The sequence below is a fragment of the Diabrotica virgifera genome, chromosome 4 (assembly GCF_917563875.1).
Source record: "Diabrotica virgifera virgifera chromosome 4, PGI_DIABVI_V3a".
In the NCBI taxonomy this organism is placed as follows: domain Eukaryota; kingdom Metazoa; phylum Arthropoda; class Insecta; order Coleoptera; family Chrysomelidae; genus Diabrotica; species Diabrotica virgifera.
The window spans coordinates 47,334,917-47,359,682 of NC_065446.1; the positions used below are offsets into that span (position 1 = coordinate 47,334,917).

General features: G+C 33.4%; 1 protein-coding gene across 3 annotated transcripts in view; it reads right to left on the minus strand.

Annotated features, from left to right (window-relative positions):
- Positions 1–11,376: 11,376 nt before the first annotated feature.
- LOC114333029 (thyrostimulin beta-5 subunit-like) overlaps positions 11,377–24,766 on the minus strand; it is a 150,836-nt gene continuing 137,446 nt past the window's right edge. For all 3 annotated transcript variants that reach the window (XM_050649101.1, XM_050649102.1, XM_050649100.1), the window contains one exon: positions 11,377–11,815. In XM_050649101.1, the coding sequence (XP_050505058.1) occupies positions 11,573–11,815 (243 nt within the window). In that variant the 3' untranslated portion in view covers positions 11,377–11,572. The remainder of the gene's footprint in view (positions 11,816–24,766) is intronic.

The window sequence follows — 24,766 nt, forward strand, 5'->3', positions numbered from 1 at the left end:
AAGATATATAAAATAGCCAAACAGAGAGCAAAGAAAGCAAGAGATTTTAATGAGATTAGATGTATCCGAGATGAAAATAATAAAATACTAATTCACGAAAAGGATGTCAAAAAGATATGGAGAAAGTATTTTGACAGTTTATTAAATGAAGAATTTGACAGTCAGCCTGTGGAGTTAACGGAGACAGTAACAGCAATGGTTACCAGAATAACAAACGTGGAAGTGGCTCAAGCGCTTCAAAAATAAAGAAAAGGAAAAGCAGTCAGACCAGATGATATTCCTGGGGAAGTATGGAGAGCGTTGGCAGAGACAGAAATAAGTTGGCTAGCAGGTATATTTAATAGAATTATGGAAGTTGGACAAGTGCCAGACGAATGGAGAAGCAGTATATTAGTACCTGTCTACAAAAACAAGGAAGACATACAACAATGTATAAACTACAGGTCTATAAAACTACTTAGCCACACCATGAAAATATGTGAGAGAGTAATTGATAGACGGATACGTGAAGAAACCGAAATATCCGATAATCAATTTGGCTTTATGCAGGGCAGATCAAGAACAGATGCAATTTTCATTGTAAGACAACTGATGAAAAATACAGGAATAAAGAGACCAACGCTCATATGGTATTCATTGATCTTGAGAAAGCATATGATTGATTTCCTCTAGAGATTCTGTGGTGGGCACTCAATAAGAAAGGAGTCCCTGGCGAATATTTAAAGATTGTGAGAGATATGTCTGAGGGAGTAATGACTAGTGTTAGGACAGGTGTAAGAGAGACTGATAAATTTCATGTGAAAGTAGGACTGCACCAAGGCTCGGTGCTTAGTCCTTATTTATTCTAATTAGTTTTGGACCAGATAACAGCGAAACTACAGGGTAGCATTCCATGGTGCCTAATGTATGCTGATGATGTAGTGTTAATAGAAAATAGTAAAAGAGACTTAGAGCAAAACTGGAACAGTGGAGACAAGCTCTGGAGGAAAAAGGTTTAAAACTTAGTAGGACAAAAACAGAGTATTTGGAATGTTCATTTAAAGATGGAGTTACTTCAAATAAAATGTTATCTTTGGATGGTGAAATGATTGTGAAAAGCAATAGTTTTAAGTACCTAGGATCGGTATTACAGAGTAATGGAGAAATATATCGAGATGCATGCAGTAGAATTAGGGTTGGATGGATGAACTGGAAAGAAGCGACTGGTGTGTTGTGTGACAGAAAAATTCCAATGAAGCTAAAGGGAGAATTCTATAAAACAGCCATAAGACCAGCTATGATGTACGGAACTGAATGTTGGGCAGTGAAAAAGAAAGAGGAACAACGAATGCATGTGGCAAAAATGAGAATGCTTAGATGGATGAGTGGGGTGACAAAGAAGGATAAAATTAGAAATGAGTATATTAGGGGAAGTCTAGGTTCGGCACCAGTTGATGCCAAAATGAGAGAGCATAGGTGAAGATGGTTTGGTCATGTTCAACGTCGAGACGTTAATCACCCAATACGAAGAATAGCTGAAGTGCAGATTCCTGGAAGGAGTGGGAGAGGAAGACCAAAGAAGACCTAGGGGGAGACGATAAGGCAGGACATGTTGGTAAAGGGGATTAACATTGATATGACCCAAGATAGAATTGTGTGGAGAAATGAAATTAGGGAAGCCGACCCCGGATAGGGATAAGGCAAAGAGAATGATGGTACAATATTATGTCCCTCTAAGTTGAAATCATATGGAAAAAAAAATTATTATTAATTTTCTGCATGTTCTAAAATCTAAAATACAATCATAAAATATTAATTTTTTTAGTCGTATACGAGGTATGTCAAAAAATATGAATTTTGCTCAAGAGTAAAGTACCTATATAGTTCACAATTTTTCAGTTAGAAGGATGTAATTGCATATTGAAACATAGTTTTTAATTTCGAACAACTTTCTATTATAATAATTTTCACTATTGTAAAAAATAAAGGGACTTATCAAATATTCTTACTAAGAATTTTCTTGAGCGAAATTCATATTTTTTACATATCTCGTATAAAATTGATAACATTTGTTATATTATGATTGCATCTTAGTTTTTAGACCATGCAGAACTTTTTATAAAGGATAACTTTTTTTAATAAAATTAATTATACTTAACGGAGTTATCATAAATAAAAATGAAAATGGGTATCCATACTTGAGAAAAAATGTATTTTTTTTCAATTAGATGAACGTAATTGCATATTATAACATAATTTTTAATTCCAAACCACTTTTTTGTATAAACAATTTTCGATATTGTGAAAAATAAATTGACTAGCAAGTGTCGTTCTATAGAGTTTTTCACTAAGTCTATACTTTTTGAGTTATTTGCGAGTAAAAATGTTCATTTATCAAAAAAAACGTTTTTTGGCGGCCTTTCGCAAATAACTCAAAAAGTAAGTATTTTATCTATAAAAATGTTCTTAGAAAAAATGTAGCTTATAAAACAGTTTAAAAAATGGTGTATGAGTGAAGTCTGTAGACCCAGTAAAAGCAGAGTTGTAACTCCTGAAAAGTAGTTTCTTAGCACATTATGTATATCTTACAATACACCAAAATACGCGTTCTGACATCTCCTATTATTATTGTTTTTACTCATAACTCGGTTAGTTTTTGAATGAATGAATGAATGCTTAACAAAAACCGTTTTGTTTTTTTATGGCAATAAGATCATGTAAATTATTTTTTCAAACCCTTATTTTTGAACGGGTTGTAGTTGAAAGGGTTTGAACAAGTCACTAATCACGAGTGTATGCAAACTTTGAACAGCCGTATCTTAACCAATTTTTGTCTTACAGAAAAACAAAAATACAGGGTGTCCAGAAACTCTACCGACAAACGAAGACAGGAGATTCCTCAGATAATTTAAGACAATTTAACCCAATTCACCTAGTCCGAAAACGCTTCTTAAGGGAGCTAGAGCTCTTTGAAGATGGCATCATGAAATTAGTTTTTCTTAAATACCTCCAGAACGCTTCTATTTAGAAAAACGAAAATTGGTATGCATATTTACTTTTCAGAGATGAATCGATTCCATTCATTGCAAATTTCTAGTACCGGTCATGGGCGTGCGTTTTGGGTAGAGCAACGGGTATTTTATCGCTTAACTTTTTTGTCCTTAACTTTTATGCATTTTTGACACCGGATTAATAAATTGTGAGGTATTTTAGTACTAAAAAGTACTCTTGATTTAAGTCGGTAGGACACACCGTTTTCTAGAAAAATCGATTTGAAAGTTTTTCGTTTTTGGGATTTTGAAAAAAAATTGAAAGAACTTTTCAACAAAAAACGAAGTATTTTACCAACATAAAGTAAGAAAAACTCATAATTATAATAATCTAGTGTCAAAAATGCTCACAAATTCAAGACAAAAAGTTATGCTATAAAATAACGGTTGACCTACCTAAAACGGACGCCTATGACCAATACTAGAAATTCGCAATTAATGAAATTGATTTATCTCTGGAATATAAATAAATGTACCAGTTTTCGTCTTTCTAAACAGTTTTTTTTTTAAATTTTTTTTTAATTCAAAAAGCGAAAAGTTGTCAAATCCATTTTTCTAGAAAACGGTGTGTCCTACCGATTTAAAACAAGAGTACCTTTTAGTACTAAAATACTTCCCAATTTAATAATCCAGTATCAGAAATGCATAAAAGTTAAAGATAAAAAGTTATGCGATAAAATAACCGTTACCCTATCCAAAACGGACGCCTATGATCAGTACTAGAAATTTGCAATGGGTGGATTAGATTTATATCTTGAAGATAAATAAGCGTACCAATTTTTGTTTTTCTAAATAGAAGCGTTCTGGAGGTATTTACGAAAAACTAATTACAAGACGCCGTTTTCAAAGAGCTCTAGCTTCCTTGGGAAGCATTTTCGGCCTAAGTGAATTGGGTTAAATTATCTTAAAATTATCTGAAGGATCCCCTGTCTTCGTTTGTCGGTAGAGTTTCTGGACACCCTGTATATCCAAAATATTCAAAAAGCAAAACCTACATTTTCTTACTACTCGATATTTTTCGAATGACTAATACTTTTTGATGATTTACTTCCACCTACGTGAATGGTTCCGGTGTAGTTCGATTGAACTTTTTAGGTGCACTGCTAACAAAGTCGCAGTGGCCATGATGATTTCCAATCTCTGCTAGGAGTGGCACGTGAAGAAGAAAAAAACTTCCACCTATAACAACTTCAGCTTCCAATATGACAATTGCTTATAGCTGACGAGTAGAATTTTTCGAGAATGATTGAAAAAACTCGTGTTAATGTTCTTTTGTGGCCTTCTCGGAGTCTAGACCTCAACCCCATCGAAAATGTGTGGGCAAAGTTAATAAAAAAATTAAATAAAAGAAACATTAGCAGAGAAAATAGAATTGAACTATTGGAAGCAATTAAGAGAATATAAATCTTAAATAATACCCCTAGCGCCATCTATTGACGAAAGATCTATGTTCTTGTACAGTTTCGCGAAATTTTAATTTTAGAACAAAGATCCACAGTTTTTAGACCACGTTTTAGTGATTTCGAAATAATCCGAGTTTATAAGAATGTCGCGTGGAAAACAAATATTAAATCTTTTAAAAATCTCTGAAGTATTGCCAGGACCATCCAGTACACATAATAAACAGCAGGTAAGTTTACAAATTATTATATTTTATATGGATTTTATAACCTCAAATAGTTTACGTGGTTCCTTTTTCAATAATGAAGTTAAGTGAAATGTGGGGGTTTGGTACTTTTTATTGTTGTTTGGTTCCATGTTCTAAAATGTCTAGTAGGAATAATATGGATTCTCTTCTTATTGGTTCTTTGTTCAGAAATATGATATTTATTATTATGGAATCCGAAGCGATGTGCACATAGGTACCTAGATGTTTTCTTATTTTCCTAAGACGTTTTTTGAAGTAGGATTTGCACGATAATATTCCTAATCATCTTATTCGATGAACACAAATTAGGTAGTCAGACATAATTACTTTGGTGTTTTGTAATAAATCAAAATATATTTAGATACCGTTTTTTATAGTCAGTTTGAAAAAAAAATACTGGTTACCGTATAAATACGCCACTTACCTATTATATCTTTATTTCAGGATAATCACAACAAAGATAGTTATCCAAATGGTAAGAAAAATGGTGCAAGTGAGGACAATAGTACAGCTGAGGCTAATAATACAACTATGGAAGGCCGGAACACCGATTTATCTGAGGAGAGTGACTTTGACGACAGTATTGCAGATCCTGATTTTCAAAATGATGAAGCCTCATATTCAGAAAGTACCTATGATTCATCAGACAGCAGTGCTAATAGGGGACACGATTCTAACAACGAAAATTATCCTCAACAAATAAACCAAGAAGAGCATTGGAAAGGAAGACCAAGAAAAGGAAGAAAACGGAAGTACATTGGACAAACAGAAGCAATTCGGAGAACTTTAAAAAACACCAATAAACCATATATTTCTAAAAGAGGGTTACACGTAGATTCTAAACAGTTTATTGACTATCAATGTAACTGTAAAGAAAAATGCTACACAAAAATTAATAGTGACATCCGCAGAGAAATTTTTGAGAAATACTGGAATGTTGGTAGTTATGATCTTCAAACATCACTTATTATCGCCTTGGTTCAAGAAATTGCAGTTAAAAGACGAAGAGACCATATTCAAAGTAGTAATCTAAGATTGCATTCAAGAACATACACGATGAATAGGTTTACGGTGTGCCGCGATATGTTCGTAAAAACCCTAGGAATATCCACTAAACGCGTAAATACAGCACTTAAAAAATCAAGAGAATTAGATTTAAAAGATAACCGCGGTAAGCATCAACATCATAAAAGGTTGTCTGAAATGAAAAAGGAAGAGGTTATGGCACATATTAACAAAATTCCAAGGTATAAATCTCATTACCGACGAACTCAAACAGAGAGAGAATATTTACCTACTGACATGACACTTGAAAAAATGTATAACCTTTATAAATCAGAAAACAATAGTCCTGTAAGCTTCTCATATTATAGGCGTATTTTCTACACCGAGTTTAACATTACACGTAAAGCTTTAAAAAAGGGTACATGTAATAAATGTGATACTTTTTCTGCAAAATCAGCGGCTTCAAATATCGTTAGTGATGTAGAAAATTTTAGCCAACGACATAATGAACACTTGGAAGCAGCCGAACAAGCTAGAAAGCAAATGAAAGAAGATTTTAATGAAGCAAAATCTAATCAATTTGTGGAAACTATAACATTTGATCTTGAGAAAACGTTACCAATGCCAAAACTTCCAACCAACATTATTTTCTACAAGCGACAGATTTGGTTGTACAACCTCGGGATACATACAGCCACCACCAACAAAGTCTACTGTTTTATTTGGCCAGAAGGTGTCGCCGGACGAGGATCGCAGGAGGTTGGATCTTGTTTAAAAAAGTTTATAGATCTTCATCTATGCCCCGAGATCAAAGAAATTCGTTTTTGGTGCGATTCATGTGGCGGCCAAAACCGCAACATTAAAATATGTTTGTTGCTGAAGCATGCCTTACATAATCACCCTACATTAAACAAGATAACAATAAATTTTTTGGAATCGGGCCACAGTTTTCTGCCCAATGACGCTGATTTTAGCGATATAGAAAAAGCCATAAAATTTCAGCAAAGATTGTATGGGCCAGAAGATTATGCAAATGTTATGAGAAGCTGCAGGAAAAAAAATGCAATAACAGTGAACACCATGACTACCCGTGACTTCTTAAGTTCAAGTACTCTAGAAAAAATGATTGTCAACAGAAAAACCGATATTTTAGGACAAAAAATAAACTGGTTGTTGGTTCGAAAAATTAAAATCGAGAAGGAACATCCATTTAGTTTATTTTTTAAATTCTCACATAATGATGACGAACAGTTTATGGAAGTTGATTTAAAACCAAAAGTTAAAGGTAAACCACAGCTGTCATTAACAACTGACTTGGAGCTTTCATGGCCGACTGGAAAACCTATTTCTGCGCCCAAGTTAAATGATATTAAATCTATTATGCATTTGATTCCTGAAAACGAGCAAAACTTTTTTACGTCATTGCTTGCTAATGACGCTATTATAGATGATATAGATGGTTATGATGGTGACGTTGATTTTGAGTTTGAAACTGAATAATGAGGCAGATTTTGTTAAAAAGTTGTATCAAAAATAATAATTACCATTTTTTATTTTATTTTACCTTTATTGATACCTGTTTGTAGCATTAAATATTGTTTTTATGTTTTTGTACAAGGAACCACATTACTTTTTTGGAAAATCAACCTGTTTTATTTGGTGACTTGACATTTTTTTGGGTTCCTGAAACCCACTCCTTGCTACTTTATCAACAGAAATATTTTATGTTTCTTTATAAAAAAATATTCCTATTTATATATGGAACCAAGTGACTGGTTCTTTTTAAAATTGTATAAAAAATAATGAAATTTAATTTTTTAAAAAGGAACCAAGTAGCATATCTATTTTATGAATGATATTTTTTAAACTACTTTTAGACAACTAAAGTATAAATTACCTATACTAATATTGGACGTAGCCTACAATATCTTAAAACAACCCTTGTTCAAAATAATCGATTTTAACTGATGACAATCTATTTTGTTGATTTTCTCAGTTGTTACTTAATGGTGCTTGGTTCCTTGTTCTATATTTACATCCAATTTACTATAAATCCATACTGACACTAAAATCAAGAAAACTTTTACAAAAAGCTTCTTCATATAGGCCTATTTCACTGTTGCCTGTCATGTCGAAATTATATGAAAAATTGCTCTTGAAGAGGCTAAAATCGATTATAGAGGAAAACAATTTAAATCAAAAATGAATAACCATTTTCAATTTCGTTGCAACACGAAACTACGGCTGCATTATCATTCCAGTTCAATCAGAGAATGCAGCAAGCACCTCTACCGGATTCGAAACTTATTAGTCTCTCATCAGGAGGCACATATGCTGCTCTCTCTGACCCAACTAGGACAAACCCCGGCGTGCAGTCACGGATTGCAACGAACGAAATGGCAGGGATGCCCTAGCGGCAACTGCTAGCAAAAACTAAGTCTTCAATCTATTAGCACATAAAACAACATCCAAAAATGTTATTCTACATGCTACCAGATTCAAAACATGTAACACTTGTAATATTCCCTCAGCTTCCTTAGTCTCAGCATCCGTTATGTCTTGCAAATTGTAAAAGCCTCGGAGGTGTTACCAGAGAAGGTTCCCATTATTTTCAGTCTGGTAGCATGTGAAATTATCCCATTATTTTCAGTCTGTTTTATGTGCTATTAGATTGAAAACTTAGTTTTTTGCTAGCAGTTGCCTCTAGGGCATCCCTGCCATTTCGTTTGTTGCAATCCGTGACTGTACGCCGGGATTTGTCCTAGTTGGGTCAGAGAGAGCAGCAAATGTGCCTCCTGATGAGAGACTAATAAGTTTAGAAACCGGTAGAGGTACTTGCTGCACTCTCTGATTGAACTGGAATGGTGATGCGGCTGTAGTTTCGTGTTGCAACGAAATTGAAAATGGTTATTTATTTTTGATTTACATGTTTACTCTGATTGGAGTACGAAGGGAACCATTCTCGTTGGAACTTTACCGCGCTGAGCAGATAGGACGTGAATTATAAATTGTAAAATTCCCTCATCTTCCTTAGTCTCAGTATCCGTTGTGGCTTGCAAATTGTAGAATTCGGCATTGTTTTCAGTGTCGTAGCATGTAGAATAAAATTTTTGGATATTGTTTTATGTGCTATTAGATTGAAAACTTAGTTTTTTGAAAACAATTTAATTTCTAATCATCGCATCAGTTTGCCCCCATCACAGCGATACCCTGTCACTAGAATTTAATACATTGCGACATTTGCAAAAGAAACCTGCATTTTAGGAGTCGGAAAAAACGACGAGGAAGCAGCAACCATGCTACAAAATTCTGTTGAACAAATTAATATCTGGACCAGGCGATGGCGTATCAAATTAAATGAAACAAAATCTGTTCATGTCAATTTTACTAAAAAAGATAAATATATATTCTAGACAGTATAACTAGAGACCAAATTAATAACTTATGTAAATACAGCAAAATATTTGGGCATGACTAATACCATATATCTAATGTTTGAATCTTTGAAATCTTTGAAGCAAATGTATTAGATTCAAAGCAAAGCTGGAAAGCGCATATTAAGAAAAAAAGGAAAGAATTAAAAATTAAGTTCAGAAATATGTACAGGTTAATGAAAAAAAACCACTCTGTCTACTTAGAACAAACTGTTATTGTATAAGCAAGTCCGTAAACCGACATGGACATTATGGGATACAGCTATGGGGCTGTACAAAAGAAAATAACATCCAAACTAAACCACGATATTTGAATAAATTGTTAAGAAGCATCGTCAATCGTCAACGTTCGATGGTACTTTAGAAAATGTGATCTTCATCGAGATCTCCAGTTAGAAAGACAATAGGTAAGTTTGCCGAGATTCATGAATAAAGGCTTTCCAACCATGTGAATGTCGAGGCCATCAAATTCATAGACAAAACTAATCAAATAAGATGACTTAGAGAACGCTTTTTGAGTTAGTGCGATCAGTTAAATGAGTGGGATAAGTGAAAAAGCTGAGCAAAGTGCGACTAAAGTGTAGACGTTAGTTAGTGTTTTTTTTTATATATTTCAGCCAAAGGATTATTCGTAAATATGACCTTAGATAAGTTTTTTGAAAGTATACTTCTTGTGTATATTGGTTTTTATTGTTGTGAGGACAGAGAATCCTTGTGAGAGTTTATAATTGTAGTGACTTTTTTTAAATGCAAGTTTTTAAAAGTAACAGGTACGTAATTGTTAATGTTTTAGTATTGTAATAAAAAATTACATTGGTCTGTTTGGAAAATGTAAAATGTAGCTATGGAAAACTTAAAATGGAAAATTTAAAATGCTTTGATTTACATAAGTTGATACCAACAAAATTTCTACCAATCTTCATCTAATATATTGTTTTCTTCCTCTAAATTTTTTTTTGTATTTTAATATTTTGCACATGTCTATCTTCCCACATGACGCGTGTGTGTAAGTGGATAAATGCTAAGGTGCTTGGATTTCAAATCTAACCACCCTAATATACACCGATTCGATCCCCAATGCAAATTTTTTTATACATTTTATGACTGTGAATATATCTATTTATTATATAATTTTTTCAAGAAATACGTATTTAGTTAAAATTTTTGCCAACAATAATTATTGTTCAGAAATAATTTCTTTGTGACATTTTTCAATGTGTTTGTGTGTGTTTTATTATTTTATTTTTTTAATTTTTGGTATTGTTTTAATAAAATTTTTAGAAAGTAGTAAGTATTAAAATTAGTTTAATATTTAACTAAAATATAAATAAACTGTTTAACGTATATTAGCTTAGTTGAAATCATATAATAGAAGTATAACTTCTTACGTGCGTACAAAGTACACACACATTCTTTTTTGTAGTATTAAATTAAGATAATACTAACATGCTTATTTATCGTACTAAATAAGCAGATACAAGTGATCATATGATTCCTGCTGAAGTTCTATTAAATAAAAAAAATATGAAATTAATTTTTTTCAAAAATAAGCACTTCTAACCAATCAAACTTAGATCAATATAAACAATACACAAGTAAAGTGCTAATATTTAATTTCATTTGAGGGACTAATTATGGGGAGATTTTTTTTCCAAAAAAAGGACCAATATTATTTTGAAAGTAAGTGACTCGCTTAGTTTACGTGTTAGAAACTTTTATAAAATATAAAAAATAATGCTTTCTATAAACACACAGAACTTGCTTAAATTGTTGGTATTTTCACGTTGAAAGATTCGATTTGAAATTAGACGAATAGGAACCTATTTTCATTAGCTACAATTTTGCTACTAGTGGATTCTTAGACTTCATAAATACACCATTTTTTTTCGTTTTTTATAGGCTACTTTTTTATAGTATATTTTTGCTAAGAATATTTTTTTCGATAAAATACTTACTTTTGCGTTATTTGTGAAAATCCATCTGAAACGTATTTTTTTTTTTCGTTAAAAAATAAAAATATTGACTCACAAATAACTGGAAAAGTATTGACTTACTAAAAAACTCTATAAAATAAAAGTTGCTTAGCATTAAGTAATTTATCTATTCCCGGACTTATCTTGAACGTATGATTTTTAACCCCGAGAAGGGGTGGTCTTCATCCCCCCAAATAAAAGCAACAAATTCGTCGTGGCGAGGAAAATTACTCTCCAAAACTGTCATTTACTGGGCTAATAGAAAATATTAAATAAAACCAAGTACCTACGCCATAATTCTATTTATTTTCTCCTCAATAAATTAACGACGTTATTAATAAAATAACTTACAAAATATAATATGTACGAATATGCATATATAAGAAAAAAACTAGACATGAAGAAGACGGATACGGGATCGGGGAAGAAATGAAAAGATTACATTTAATATCCTTAATCAAAACCTTTATCTAATGTTTGTCATTATATGAATCCCAAATTTGACGAACGTGATCTTTGAGGCCGGTAACTTAACCCTTCACAACTAGTATCGTTAGATGTGCACATTTGACATTTACATTCAGTAGCATCTAGATATTCGTAATAGTCAGTACCTTCCCTGACGCCGTCTTCGCAGTATCTTAGGGTCACAAACATTTTCGTACGGCCGAAGTGGACACAGACGGGATGATTGGATTTCTTAAATGGAAATCTCCAATCTGATATCTGAAACAAAAAGAAAAACATTGAATGGGTTGCATATGTGAGTCCATATTAAATGAAGTAAAGAAACACAGACTTACTCACAATCATTTAATAATACTTTGACGACCGGTTTCGATCTCTACACTATTCAGATCATCTTCAGGTCGGCGTTACAAGTAGTTAAATGCTACAATTAAAAGAAAGCCAGAGTTAGAACATTGTCTGGTTGTATTAAAATGCAAATAGAAAGCCAAAATTTTGAAAAGTGATGCAACTGTTGACATTTCAGAACAACAAACTGATACATACATATGCACACATATGAGAAACAGATACTCATAAGCATGCATACGCACATATATGCATGCGGTTTATGACTATTTGTTGAATAAGTTAAATTTTTAAAAATTATTAAAAAATTATTAAAAACTGTTTTCTAAAACTTAAAAATATATAATTTTGATCCACTTACATGCCGTTACAAGGGATGCTTTGTAAGTTCATCGATAACATGTTTAAACGTCCAGATTATGCTAATAGGATAGCTAGGTGAGGGACTGGGTAAACGGACATGCTTCGTAGGTCAAAACACAGTGAATTGGAATGAACACAGTGAATTGACCTACGAAGCATGTCCGCTTGCCCAGTCCCTTACCTAGCTATCCTTTTAGCATAAGTTGGACGTTTAAACATGTTATCGATGAACTTACAAAGCATCCCTTGTAACGGCATGTAAGTGGATCAAAATGATATATTTTTAAGTTTTAGAAAACAGTTTTTAATAATTTTTTAATAATTTTTAAAAATTTAACTTATTCAACAAATAGTCATAAACCGCATGCATCTATGTGCGTATGCATGCTTATGAGTATCTGTTTCTCATATGTGTGCATATGTATGTATCAGTTTGTTGTTCTGAAATGTCAACAGTTGCATCACTTTTCAAAATTTTGGCTTTCTATTTGCATTTTAATACAACCAGACAATGTTCTAACTCTGGCTTTCTTTTAATTGTAGCATTTAACAACTTGTAACGCCGACCTGAAGATGATCTGAATAGTGTAGAGATCGAAACCGGTCGTCAAAGTATTATTAAATGATTGTGAGTAAGTCTGTGTTTCTTTACTTCATTTAAAAAGAAAAACGTTTTTAAATTATAAATACCAACGATAACGATAAAAAAATTTTTGTTTAAAATACATTAGACATAAATTTTTTTGCACCATATCTTCTTTAATTTGAATGTAATCGATATTTAACAGTGCCCGTTTTAAAATTATTTTCAAGTACTACAGAAGGTATTTGTGGCATTATACCTCTAAAATCGACCATTTCTCTGTTATTTTAAGTCAAATACACTGATTTGAGCATGCACCAAAAAAATGTTTTTTCGCCTACTATAATATTATCTCTTTTTGTTTTATAATTATTAGAAGATTTATGAAAAAATTAACCTTTTTGATTTTTCATGAGCTACAAAAATGTTTTATATAATTTTTTTCGTTAGATTCATAACTTTTAATGTATTCACAAAAAACTGTTCGTTAAGGTGTCATTTTTCAATGAAAATGGCAAATGTTCAACCACGAAAACTCAAAAAGTAAGTATTGAGTTTTCAAAAAAAAATTAGAACAGTTTTTGCTTGAAATTAGATTTTCTAGCCATTTTCGTGGTTATTTTTTACCCCCCAAAGTAACGGTGGGAACCACCCCCAAGATAAATGCGCCATATAATATAGGGTACACTTTGTTTCTTGAGCTATTCCCTACTTACAGTAAAAATATCAAGTAAATTGATGCAGGGGTATGGAATTCGGAGCCAAATACCCTCACTCACTGGGTTTACTGTAAAGAGACCGAAATCATTAGACCGAAAGCAGTAGACCGAACTCATTAGACCGAAAAGCACTTTACCGAAACCTCACTAGACCGAACAGCAGAAGACCGAAAAGCAGTTCTTTTTACTTGTCGCAGTAAAAGTGACAAGACTAATATAATTACAACTAAATGTTATTTGGATGGTTATTATAAACAGTTAAAATGGTGTTAACGTCACTCTACCCTTAATTTATTTTTTTCTTCACTAATTTGCTTAACGGATAAAAATTATTTCATATCAGACTGTACAGAGTAACAATTTACACAGTCTATATGTTATAGTCAAAGCCCGAATTTCAGGCACTCCTAGGTTTGACTAGGCAATCCTCAGGTCTGACTGACGGTCTTAGTCAAAGCCCGAAATAAATTACAGTTTCGGCCTTTGACTAGTCAAACCTAGGAGAGACTAAGTTGGTCAGGCAAAGGTCGAAATTTAATTTTATGAAATCGGGGTTTGACTAGTCAAACCCCGATCAGCTATTAAAATGTCGTAATTTGTTAGATTAGGTTTAATAAAACGTAATTTTTTAATTTTAATGTTTATTATTTTTATATTGTAATAAAAATAAAAAAAATAGTGTTTATTCTCACATGTTGAAGCAGTAAAGGTATGGCATTTAGAGTTGCACAATACATTAGACCTTTTACACTTACATAATTTTGAAGAGCATTTCTTATTGCAGTAGCATTTTATAAAGCCTTGTCTTTCAAATTTAGAACCTCTTGTACAAATTTCTTTTTATAAAGACAGCTTAACATCTGGAATATCTTCGAAATAAGGAATATTCTCTTTGCATTATCTTATTTGATTTCTTGAAAAACGTAATTTGGTATGACTAAGTATATGAATTTTATTTTAGCACAAACAGATGGAACGGGAATGTCATCGTCAACTGTGAAAAAAGATATTGCAATCGGAGAAAAAACTAAGGATCACCACAATACTAAGGAAGCCCTGGACCGTCGTCACTATGATAGGAAGAAAATTGTGAAACAATTCAGATTACTTCTTCAGAAGTGGTTTATTGTATTTGCCAAAAAGAGAGCTCTGACGCACATACGTGCACAATTTGTAATTATACTATAACGGTTTTGACAGAAAAGGTACATGCATGCGTTGTGCACAGACAGAAAATATTAAAATAAATAAAGGAAAGGCGAGTAAAGGTCTTCTTGCCCAGGTTAATGATATGAATCAATTAATTGAAAAAAAAAATCCTTCAATTTCGATCAGAAAAACTGTAATAATACCTCTACCCCGCTTTGATAGGGTCAAAAGAGATGCTCGAAATATTTTGGATATCATACAAGATAAAACAATTGACGTTTTATATAGAGTTGGTACCAAATTAGGAAAAATAAACACACTATTTTCAAGAAATCAAATATACAAAGAGAATTTTCTTAATTTCGAAGATGTTCCAGACGTTAAGCTGTCTCAAAGAGAAATTAGTACAAAAACTTCTAAATTTACAGGTCAGGGCTTTCATCATCATTCTCTTTGCCTTATCCCTATGCGGGGTCGGCTTCCCTAATTGCATTTCTCCACACAATTCTGTCTTGGGTCATATCAATGTTAATCCCCTTTACCAACATGTCCTGCCTTATCGCCTCCCCCCAGGTCTTCTTTGGTCTTCCTCTCCTACTCCTTCCAGGAATCTGCACTTCAGCTATTCTTCGTATTGGGTGATTAACTTCTCGACGTTGAACATGACCGAACCATCTTAACCTATGCTCTCTCATTTTGGCATCAATTGGTGCCACACCTAGACTTCCCCTAATATACTCATTTCTAATTTTATCCTTCTTTGTCACTCCACTCATCCATCTAAGCATTCTCATTTCCGCCACATGCATTCGTTGTTCCTCTTTCTTTTTCACTGCCCAACATTCAGTTCCGTACATCATAGCCGGTCTTATGGCTGTTTTATAGAATTTTCCCTTCAGCTTCATTGGAATTTTTCTGTCACACAACACACCACTCGCTTCTTTCCACTTCATCCATCCAGCCCTAATTCTACTGCATGCATCTCCATATATTTCTCCATTACTCTGTAATACCGATCCTAGGTACTTAAAACTATTGCTTTTCACAATCATTTCACCATCCAAAGATACCATTTTATTTGTAGTAGCTCCATCTTTAAATGAACATTCCAAATACTCTGTTTTTGTCCTACTAAGTTTTAAACCTTTTTCCTCCAGAGCTTGTCTCCACTGTTCCAGTTTTTGTTCTAAGTCTCTTTCACTATTTCCTACTAACACGACATCATCAGCATACATTAAGCACCATGGAATGTTACCCTGTAGTTTCGCTGTTATCTGGTCCAAAACTAATGAGAATAAATACGGACTAAGCACAGAGCCTTGGTGCAATCCTACTTTCACATGAAATTTATCAGTCTCTCCCACACCTGTCCTAACACTAGTCGTTACTCCCTCATACATATCCCTCACAATCTTTACATATTCACCAGGGACTCCTTTCTTATTGAGTGCCCACCACAGAATCTCTCGAGGAACTCTATCATATGCTTTCTCAAGATCAATGAATACCATATGAGCGTTTGTTTCTTTACTCCTGTATTTTCCATCAACTGCCTTATAATGAAAATTGCATCTGTTGTTGATCTACCCTGCATAAAGCCAAATTGATTCTCGGATATTTCTGTCTCTTCACGTATCCGTCTGTCAATTACTCTTTCCCATATTTTCATGGTGTGGCTAAGCAGTTTTATAGCCCTGCAGTTTGTACATTGTTGTATATCTCCCTTGTTTTTGTAAACAGGTACCAGTATACTGCTTCTCCATTCGTCTGGCATTTGTCCGACTTCCATAATTCTATTAAATAGACCTGCTAGCCACCTTGTTCCTGTCTCTCCCAATGCTCTCCATACTTCCCCAGGAATATCATCTGGTCCTACCGCTTTTCCTTTCTTTATTTTTTGAAGCGCTTGAGCCACTTCCTCGTTGGTTATTTTGGTGACCATTGCTGCTACTGTCTCCGTTGACTCTACAGGCTGTCTGTCAAATTCTTCATTTAATAAGCTGTCAAAGTCCTTTCTCCATCTCTTTTTGACTTCCCTTTCGTGAACTAGTATTTTATTATTTTCATCTCGGATACATCTAATCTGATTAAAATCTTTTGCTTTCCTTGCTCTCTGTTTGGCTATTTTATATATCTTCGTTTCGCCTTCCCTGGTATCAAGTTGATCATATAGGTTTGAATACGCTTCTGCTTTGGCTTTTGCTACTGCTACTTTCGCTTCCTTTTTCGCCACCATATAGTTTTGAAGATCTGTGTCGGATCTGGTTTCTTGCCACTTTTTGTATAATTTTCTCTTCTCTTTTATTTTTCCTTGTACTTCGTTTGACCACCACCAAGTCTCTTTATCCTCAAACTTTTTTCCTGACGTTTTCCCAAGTATTTCAATAGCAGTCTCTCTAATACTACTGGCCATTTTTCTCCAAATTGTATTAGGGCTTCCTTTCATGTTCCAACATATTTCTTCTACTATTCTTCTCCTGAATAGACCTTCTTTCTCATCTTTCAGCAGCCACCATTTGATTTTTTGTGGTCCTCTCCGATATTTTTGTTTAGTTTCGCTTTTTACTTCGATGTCCAGAACAAGCAGCTTATGTTGTTGGCTTACTGTCTCACTCACTATTACCTTGCAGTCCTTGCATTCACGTATGTTTTCTTTCCTTATCATGAAGTAGTCTATTTGGGATTGATGTTGTCCACTTTTGTAGGTAATAAGTTGAGTTTCTCTCTTTTTAAAGAATGTATTAACAATCGCCATATCCAATGCTGTTGCTAATTCAAGCATGTCATCTCCAGCTTCATTTCTAGTTCCAAAGCCTAATCCCCCATGTATTGTTTCATATCCTGTCTTGGTTTGGCCCACATGTGCATTGAAATCACCTCCTATTATAACTTTCTCCTCTGCTGGAATATCACTCAGTACGTCTCCTAATTGATCATAGAAAGCTCTTCTTTCATTCTCACCCAGACCTGTTTGGGGAGCATACACACAAACAACATTCAATACCTCTTTATCAATTACGAATTTCACTGACATCATTCTATCACTCGTTCTTACAACTTCTACTACGTTACCTTTCATTTCACTATCACAATTATACCAACTCCATTTCTAGTGTTACTACTCCCTACATACCACAATTTGTATCCTTCACCTAGTTCTTTCGCCCTTTGTCCTTTCCACCTAGTTTCTTGAATACAAGCAATTTGAACTCTTCTTCGTTTGAGCGCATCCACTAACTCCAGACTCTTACCTGTAAGACTACCAAGATTCCAAGACCCTATCCTGATTTTTCTAACCTGCAATGGTGTTCCCCCTGAGATAGTCCTCACCCGGAGATCCGAACGGAGGCTCATTTTACTTCCGGAACATTTTACCTCAGGAGATGCCATCATTTCAGTATAAGTTTTTACTGCGTTTGGAGAAGGTCTTTTCATTATTATGGCCTGAAAAGATTTTTGGATATTTGATGCCTGAATGCCTTTTCTATCAGCACCATACCCTGCCCTGCACGTTTAGCCAATACACCACCAATGCAACCAAAGTGCAGTATTACCCCACACCCGCCTGCATTTTTCTGTATAGGCCAGGATCCCTACTGTAAGGACTGCCCTATAAGCCAATGTATTGTTGCCCGTATCCCGCCGCTAGGAGGCACGTACTTTGGTTATTTCGGGATACACAGGTCAGGGCTTTATAAAATGCAATAAAAAATGCTCTTCAAAATTATGTAAGTGTACCTAAAAGGTCTAACGTATTGTGCAACTCTAAATGCCATAATGCCTCAACATGTGAGAACAAACACTATTTTTTATTTTAATTGCAACATATAAAAATAAGAAACATTAAAATTAAAAAATAACGTTTTTTAAACCTAATCTAACAAATTACGACATTTCAATATCTGATCGGGGTTTGACTAGTCAAACCCAGATTCCATATAATTAAATTTCGGCCTTTGCCTGACCAACTTAGTCTCTCCTAGGTTTGACTAGTCAAAGGCCGAAATTGTAACTTTATTTCGGGCTTTGACTAAGATCGGCAGTCAGACCTGAGGATTGCCTAGTCAAACCTAGGAGTGCCTGAAATTCGGGCTTTGACTATAACATATATATAAAATAATACAAAAAAATACAATAAACAAAAAGACAGATATACAAAATCTTAGCATAATTTACTGAAAACTTTTTAAATTTATTTACCATTTCGGTCTAATGCTGTTCGGTCTAGTGAGGTTTCGGTAAAGTGCTTTTCGGTCTAATGAGTTCGGTCTACTGCTTTCGGTCTAATGATTTCGGTCTAATTGTCGTGTACCCACTCACTGCACTATAACCATAATTAATAAATATAATTCCTCCAAAATAAAATTTATTAACAAAGCCTGTAAAAACCGATAAATGGAAAGCTTTAACTATGGTCAATAATGGTAAACCAACTAGAATTTTACTTCCATGCGAGCTGTCACCGGCGGCAGAAATTACATTTTGCTCTGCCAATTAAGCTAAGGACTGTTGCATGTAGGATGTTTTACCGGATCTATTAGATTCAGATCATTATTTAATTAAATGTGAAATTAATAGGGATGCAGTTGTAATAGAAGGAGATCTAGGCTCTAAATAGTGAGACAAATTAGCTGATTGGTATGCGTTTTCAACTCAATCGGATAACTTATTAAATAGTACAAACAAATATATGGACTTTGATCACGTAGGCTTCTCTGTTTTCATGGAAAAAGTTTCAGACGCATCGCCTGCAACTGATTACTTAAAAAAAAACAAGTAATCAATACTTGCCTTAAATTGGTAAAAAGTCATTTTAAGTAGGTGTGTTAATAGTTGACAGCTACAAGTCTTATATTTAGTTTAGAAACACCACACACATCTTATGAAAATATAATGTGACTTAAATGAAATAAAATTTACATGAATAGATTCGTCTCAAAATTACAATCATTTCATATCATTGCGCCAACTCTGAATTTTGATTAATAACGGCGTAAATTGATATTAATAAATTTAAAATCAAACGGGAATTTAAATTAGTTAAAGAAAGAAAAGAGATTCTTTGAATCGCCAGTTTATAAATTTTCTTCGGTTATTAAGGCAGTGGCTTACTTTTATCTTATAGATAATAAAGTAGTAGTATGGTATAACTAGACCCAAACTCAGACATCCAAAGTGAAAGTTATTCTCCAACACCAAATTTTTCTATATGGTCTACATAATGTTCAGAAAAAAGTTACACCATTTTGAGCGTCCGGTTTGGGGAGGAGATGGGAGAGAAGTCAGCAAATTAGTAGTTTTTTAGGTTTTTCGTCAATATTTATAAAACTATGCTTTAGTGTAAAAAATGTTCTATACAAAAATGTTCTACATAAAATTTAAAACAAAAAAGGCTCTACACATAATTGTTATTAAATCAACGGTTCCAGAGTTACGGAGGGTGAAAAGTGTAGGTTTTCGATACTTTTTATATGTTATGGGCAATTTATAATATTCTTACTGATGAAAGAAGTTGTCTTTAACAGGATTGCGTTTTCTAAATAAAATTTGCTATTTCATTGGCCGATGGTATGTTAGTGATAAGCCCTTGAAGAAACGTTAACCTCACCACCCAAAATCGTCATCAATTGCCCAAAAAATATAAAAAGTATCGAAAACCTCCACTTTTCCTCCTACGTAACTCTGGAACAGTTGATTTTATAACAATTATGTATAGGACCTTTTTGTTTTAAATTTTATGTAGAACATTGTTTACGCTATAGCATAGTTTGAGAAATATTGACGAAAAACTTAAAAAACTACTAATTTACCGACTTCTCTCCCATCTCCCCCCCCCCCAAACCGGACGCTCAAAATAGTGTAACTTTTTACTGAACAATATGTGGACTATATAGAACAATTTGGTGTTGGAGGAAAACTTTTACTTTGGATGTATGGGTTAGGCCTTTTTTGGACCAATTATACTATACTACCTCCGTAACTTTGGAACCGTTAATTTTAGAAAGATTATGCATAGGCCCTTTTTTATTTCAAATTTAATGTAGAACATTTTTGTATAGAAAGTTGTTCATGCTAAACCGCATAGCTTTAGAAATATTGACGAAAAACGTAAAAAACTACGAATTTACCAATTTCTCCCCCCTCCCCCCCAACCAAACTCGACGCTCAAAATAGTGTGACTTTTTACTAAACATTATGTGGGCCATATAGAACAATTTGGTGTTGGAGGATAACTTTCACTTTGGATGTCTGAGTTATGCCATCTTTTGGATCAATTGTATGATACTATAGGAGTTGATTGATAAATATAGGGGGAAGATACGAAACCATGTGCATTATTTTGTTCCCTTTAAAATCTGCCTGTATAGTGGCGCGCCTAGCGTAAATTTGTTGAAGCTAGCCAAGAACAAGCACTTATTCTACGTGGTCCGTATTCAAAATTTTAACGCACAGTCGCTATCATATTAATCTGTATTAATACCTGTATTAATTTTTTTTTCTGCAAAAACGTTGAAAATATAAATTGACTATAGAGTTTTTTTCACTAGTCTTGACCTCACAAGTAAATACTTTTCGAGTTATTTGCGCGTGAATATTCATGTTTCAAAAAAAGTATATTTCATGAGGAAATGAGGAAGTATTTCGTCAAAAAAATATTCATAGCAAAAATACAGCTTATAAAAAAAAATGTTTTATATATGAGATATGAACTCGTAGACTCAGTAAGACCAGAGTTGTAGCTAATAAAAAGTAGGTTCTTATTCGTCAAATTCCAAATTGAATATTTCTACGTGAAATAACCAAAAAATTAAGTACTTTTCGGGGAAAACTCATCATAATTTTTTTAAATTGTTTAAAAACAGCTTTATTTTTTAAGTTCCTAGTATCAGAAGTAAAAGTTGCGCACAAAATAAAGTTGATCCCTTTTTTTGTAAACAAAATCTTAAATATCACCTCTTAATTAGCATCCCAGATGAAATTAATCAGACCTATGAATATGACCTTTACACTTTGGGATATTTCGTATCACTGATAATTATAAAGTTATTTTGAAAAAAAGGCATTTTTCTTTCAAAACAAAAAAAAATTACTGTAAAACTAAATTTACGATAAAACTTACAGATCATGACAAGGCGAAAACGGTGGGTCCTTTGGGAAAAATATCCCCATGAGATTTCTTTGCATAATCACATTCGTGAGACATCCCAGAATAAGGCTCAAGAAGTCGCCCACGTGAAAAGTGGTTCAATTTTTTTTAACAATTTTTTTAATCAAATTGCAAAAATCAATATTTTTGGCTCTGACATTTTTTTTTGTAGGTTTTTTGGACCATTCTGGATAAAAAAGGTCTCTTATTATTTTTCTCTAAAGTTGATCGTTTTCGAGTTATAAGCAATTTAAAATTGAAAAAAACGAAAAATGGCGATTTTCAAGGCTTAATTACTCGGTTAAAAGTTATTATTATAAAAGTCAGAAAGTGACTAAATCAAAGTTTAATGCCCTTCCTACAAGATCCTGAAGAAATTTTTGTCATTATTGTATTACTAAGCTGTTATTTTTAAGTATTAATAATGAGCGTTATGCACGAGGTAGGCGGCCGTAAATGTGAGTGCAAGTAAGATGCACAATTGGACTGCCGGAGTGGCATCTCTCTCGCACTCAGCATTTACGGCCGGCAACCACGTTCATGACGCTCAATATTATTACTTAAAAATAACAGCTTAGTAATAAAATAATGACAAAAATTTCTTCAGGATCTTGTAGGGGGGGCATTAAACTTTGATTTAGTCACTTTCTGACTTTCATAATAATAAATTTTAATCGAGTAATCCGAGTAACCCTTGAAAATCGTTTTTTCATTTTTTTCAATTTTAAATTGCTTATAACTCGAAAACGATCAACTTTAGAGAAAAATGTTTAGAGACCTTTTTTATCCAGAATGATCCAAAAAACCTACAAAAAAATTGTCCGGGCCAAAAGGATAGATTTTTGCAATTTGATTAAAAAAAATTGTTAAAAAAAATTTGGCCCACTTTTCACGTGGGCGACTTCTTGAACCTTATTCTGGGATGTCTCACGAATGTAATTATACAAAAAAATCTCATGGGAATATTTTTCCCAACGTACCCGCCGTTTTCGCCTTGTTCTAAGTAAAGTAACTTGTGAAGCGGTAACGATAATTTGATTTTATTCGTCTTGAGGCGCCAAACGAAAAACACAAACGACTTTTTTCTTTGATACATTTTAAATTGTGTTTTGATGTGATTTATAGCATCTCTTTCGAATTAAAAATTTTACTCAAGTTCCCCTTCAGAGGGTGATTTTCACGATTTTTTAAAACTAGGTTTTACAAAAAAAAGGACCAACTTTATTTTCAGCGCAATTTGCTTACTTTTAATGCTAGAAACTTTTTTAAAAACAAAAATAAAGCTTTTTAAACACTTTAAAAAAGCTGCGATGGGTTTTCCCCGAAATGTACTTTATTTTTTTTTTGTTAGTTCACGTTGAAACATTCGATTTGGAATTTGACGAATAAGAACTTACTTTTAATTAGCTACAACTCTGCTTATACTGAGTATAAAGATTTCATACAAACGCCATTTTTTTAAGTGAAACAACTCTAGAACAAAACTTGCTTAGAATTAGTCAGTTTATCCACTTGATAGCTACTAGATAGTATTAGACTTATTGTTAGCTACCTAGCCCTATACAAAGTGACTTTAGAAAGTCCACATCTACATTAGAAAACCTAGTGGATATTGAGTCATTCATGGGTTATTTGGATGTGATCATGTATGTTTGGCTTATGGCTATCTTTTATTATATAACGCGTACCATTTGGGGATCAGATATTATAAGAATTCTATTAAGTTGTTCAATTCAAGGAAATATAAAATTTATTAATAATTTTCTATATAGACGAAATTTATTCGAATAAATAACGTTCTTTTAGACTCAAAAATCCAATTAAACGACATTCCTCAATGGTCTACTCTTAGTGTTGCACTTTTCCTTATTGCAATCAATCACATCGCTAAATCACTTAATCCACTACTCATTTACAAATTTAAGAATTGTTCGAACACTACTGGCTTAGAATTTTCTCCCACTAAAACGAAAACAGTAATCATCAGTAAAACTCCAAAGAAGCACATTATACTACTGAAAATCTACCTAAAGAATGTGTTCTTCTTCTTTTTCTTTTATATAGGCAGTACTGCCCGTTTTTCTTCAACGGTGCCTTTCATTCTGTCCCTAAATTGTCATTCCATCTTTTCCTTGGGCGTCCTATACTTCTTCTGGCTATTCTTACTATCCTTGATTCAGACATCCGGCTTAAGCGTTGATTCCACTCTTCTTTTCTATTCTTTACCCAGGCATTTATATTGTCTATCCCACATATGCATTTGATTTCCTCACTTATTACCCTGTCCCGTAGTCCTTTTCTAGCAATCCTTCTTAAGATCTTCATTTCGTTGGTCTCCAGATGTCTTTGTGTTTTGCTTGTATCTGGTCTTGTTTCGGCAGTGTAAGTTATAACTGGTCTAATAACTGACTCATATTATATTCTGGCCTTTGTTTCCACTCTTAGGTGTTTGTTTTTCCACATTGTGTCGTTTAGGCATCCGGCCGTTCTACTGGCTTTAATTATTTGGTCTTTAACCTCTTCTTCGATATTGTTGTCGGCTGATAGATTAATTTATTATTAATCCAAGGTATTTGAAAGTCATTACTTGTTGTATAATTTGATTGTCCAATTTGCATCTTATTGATTCTGTGGATATTACTAAGATTTTTGTTTTTTCAGGCTGATATTTTCATATTCATTTCTTTTATGTTAATGTTGAACTCATGCAGTATTCTTTGTAGTGACTTTGTACTCTGCTACTAACACGGTGTCATCAGCGCAACAGAGTTTTTTATCTCTTTATCGCCCATTTTGTACCCTCTTTTTTTCTTCACTTGTTTTATTATTGCATCCAACTTTATTTTAAACAGTATGGAGGGTTTAGTGAATCTCCTTGCTTGATTCCTGTGTTTGCTTCT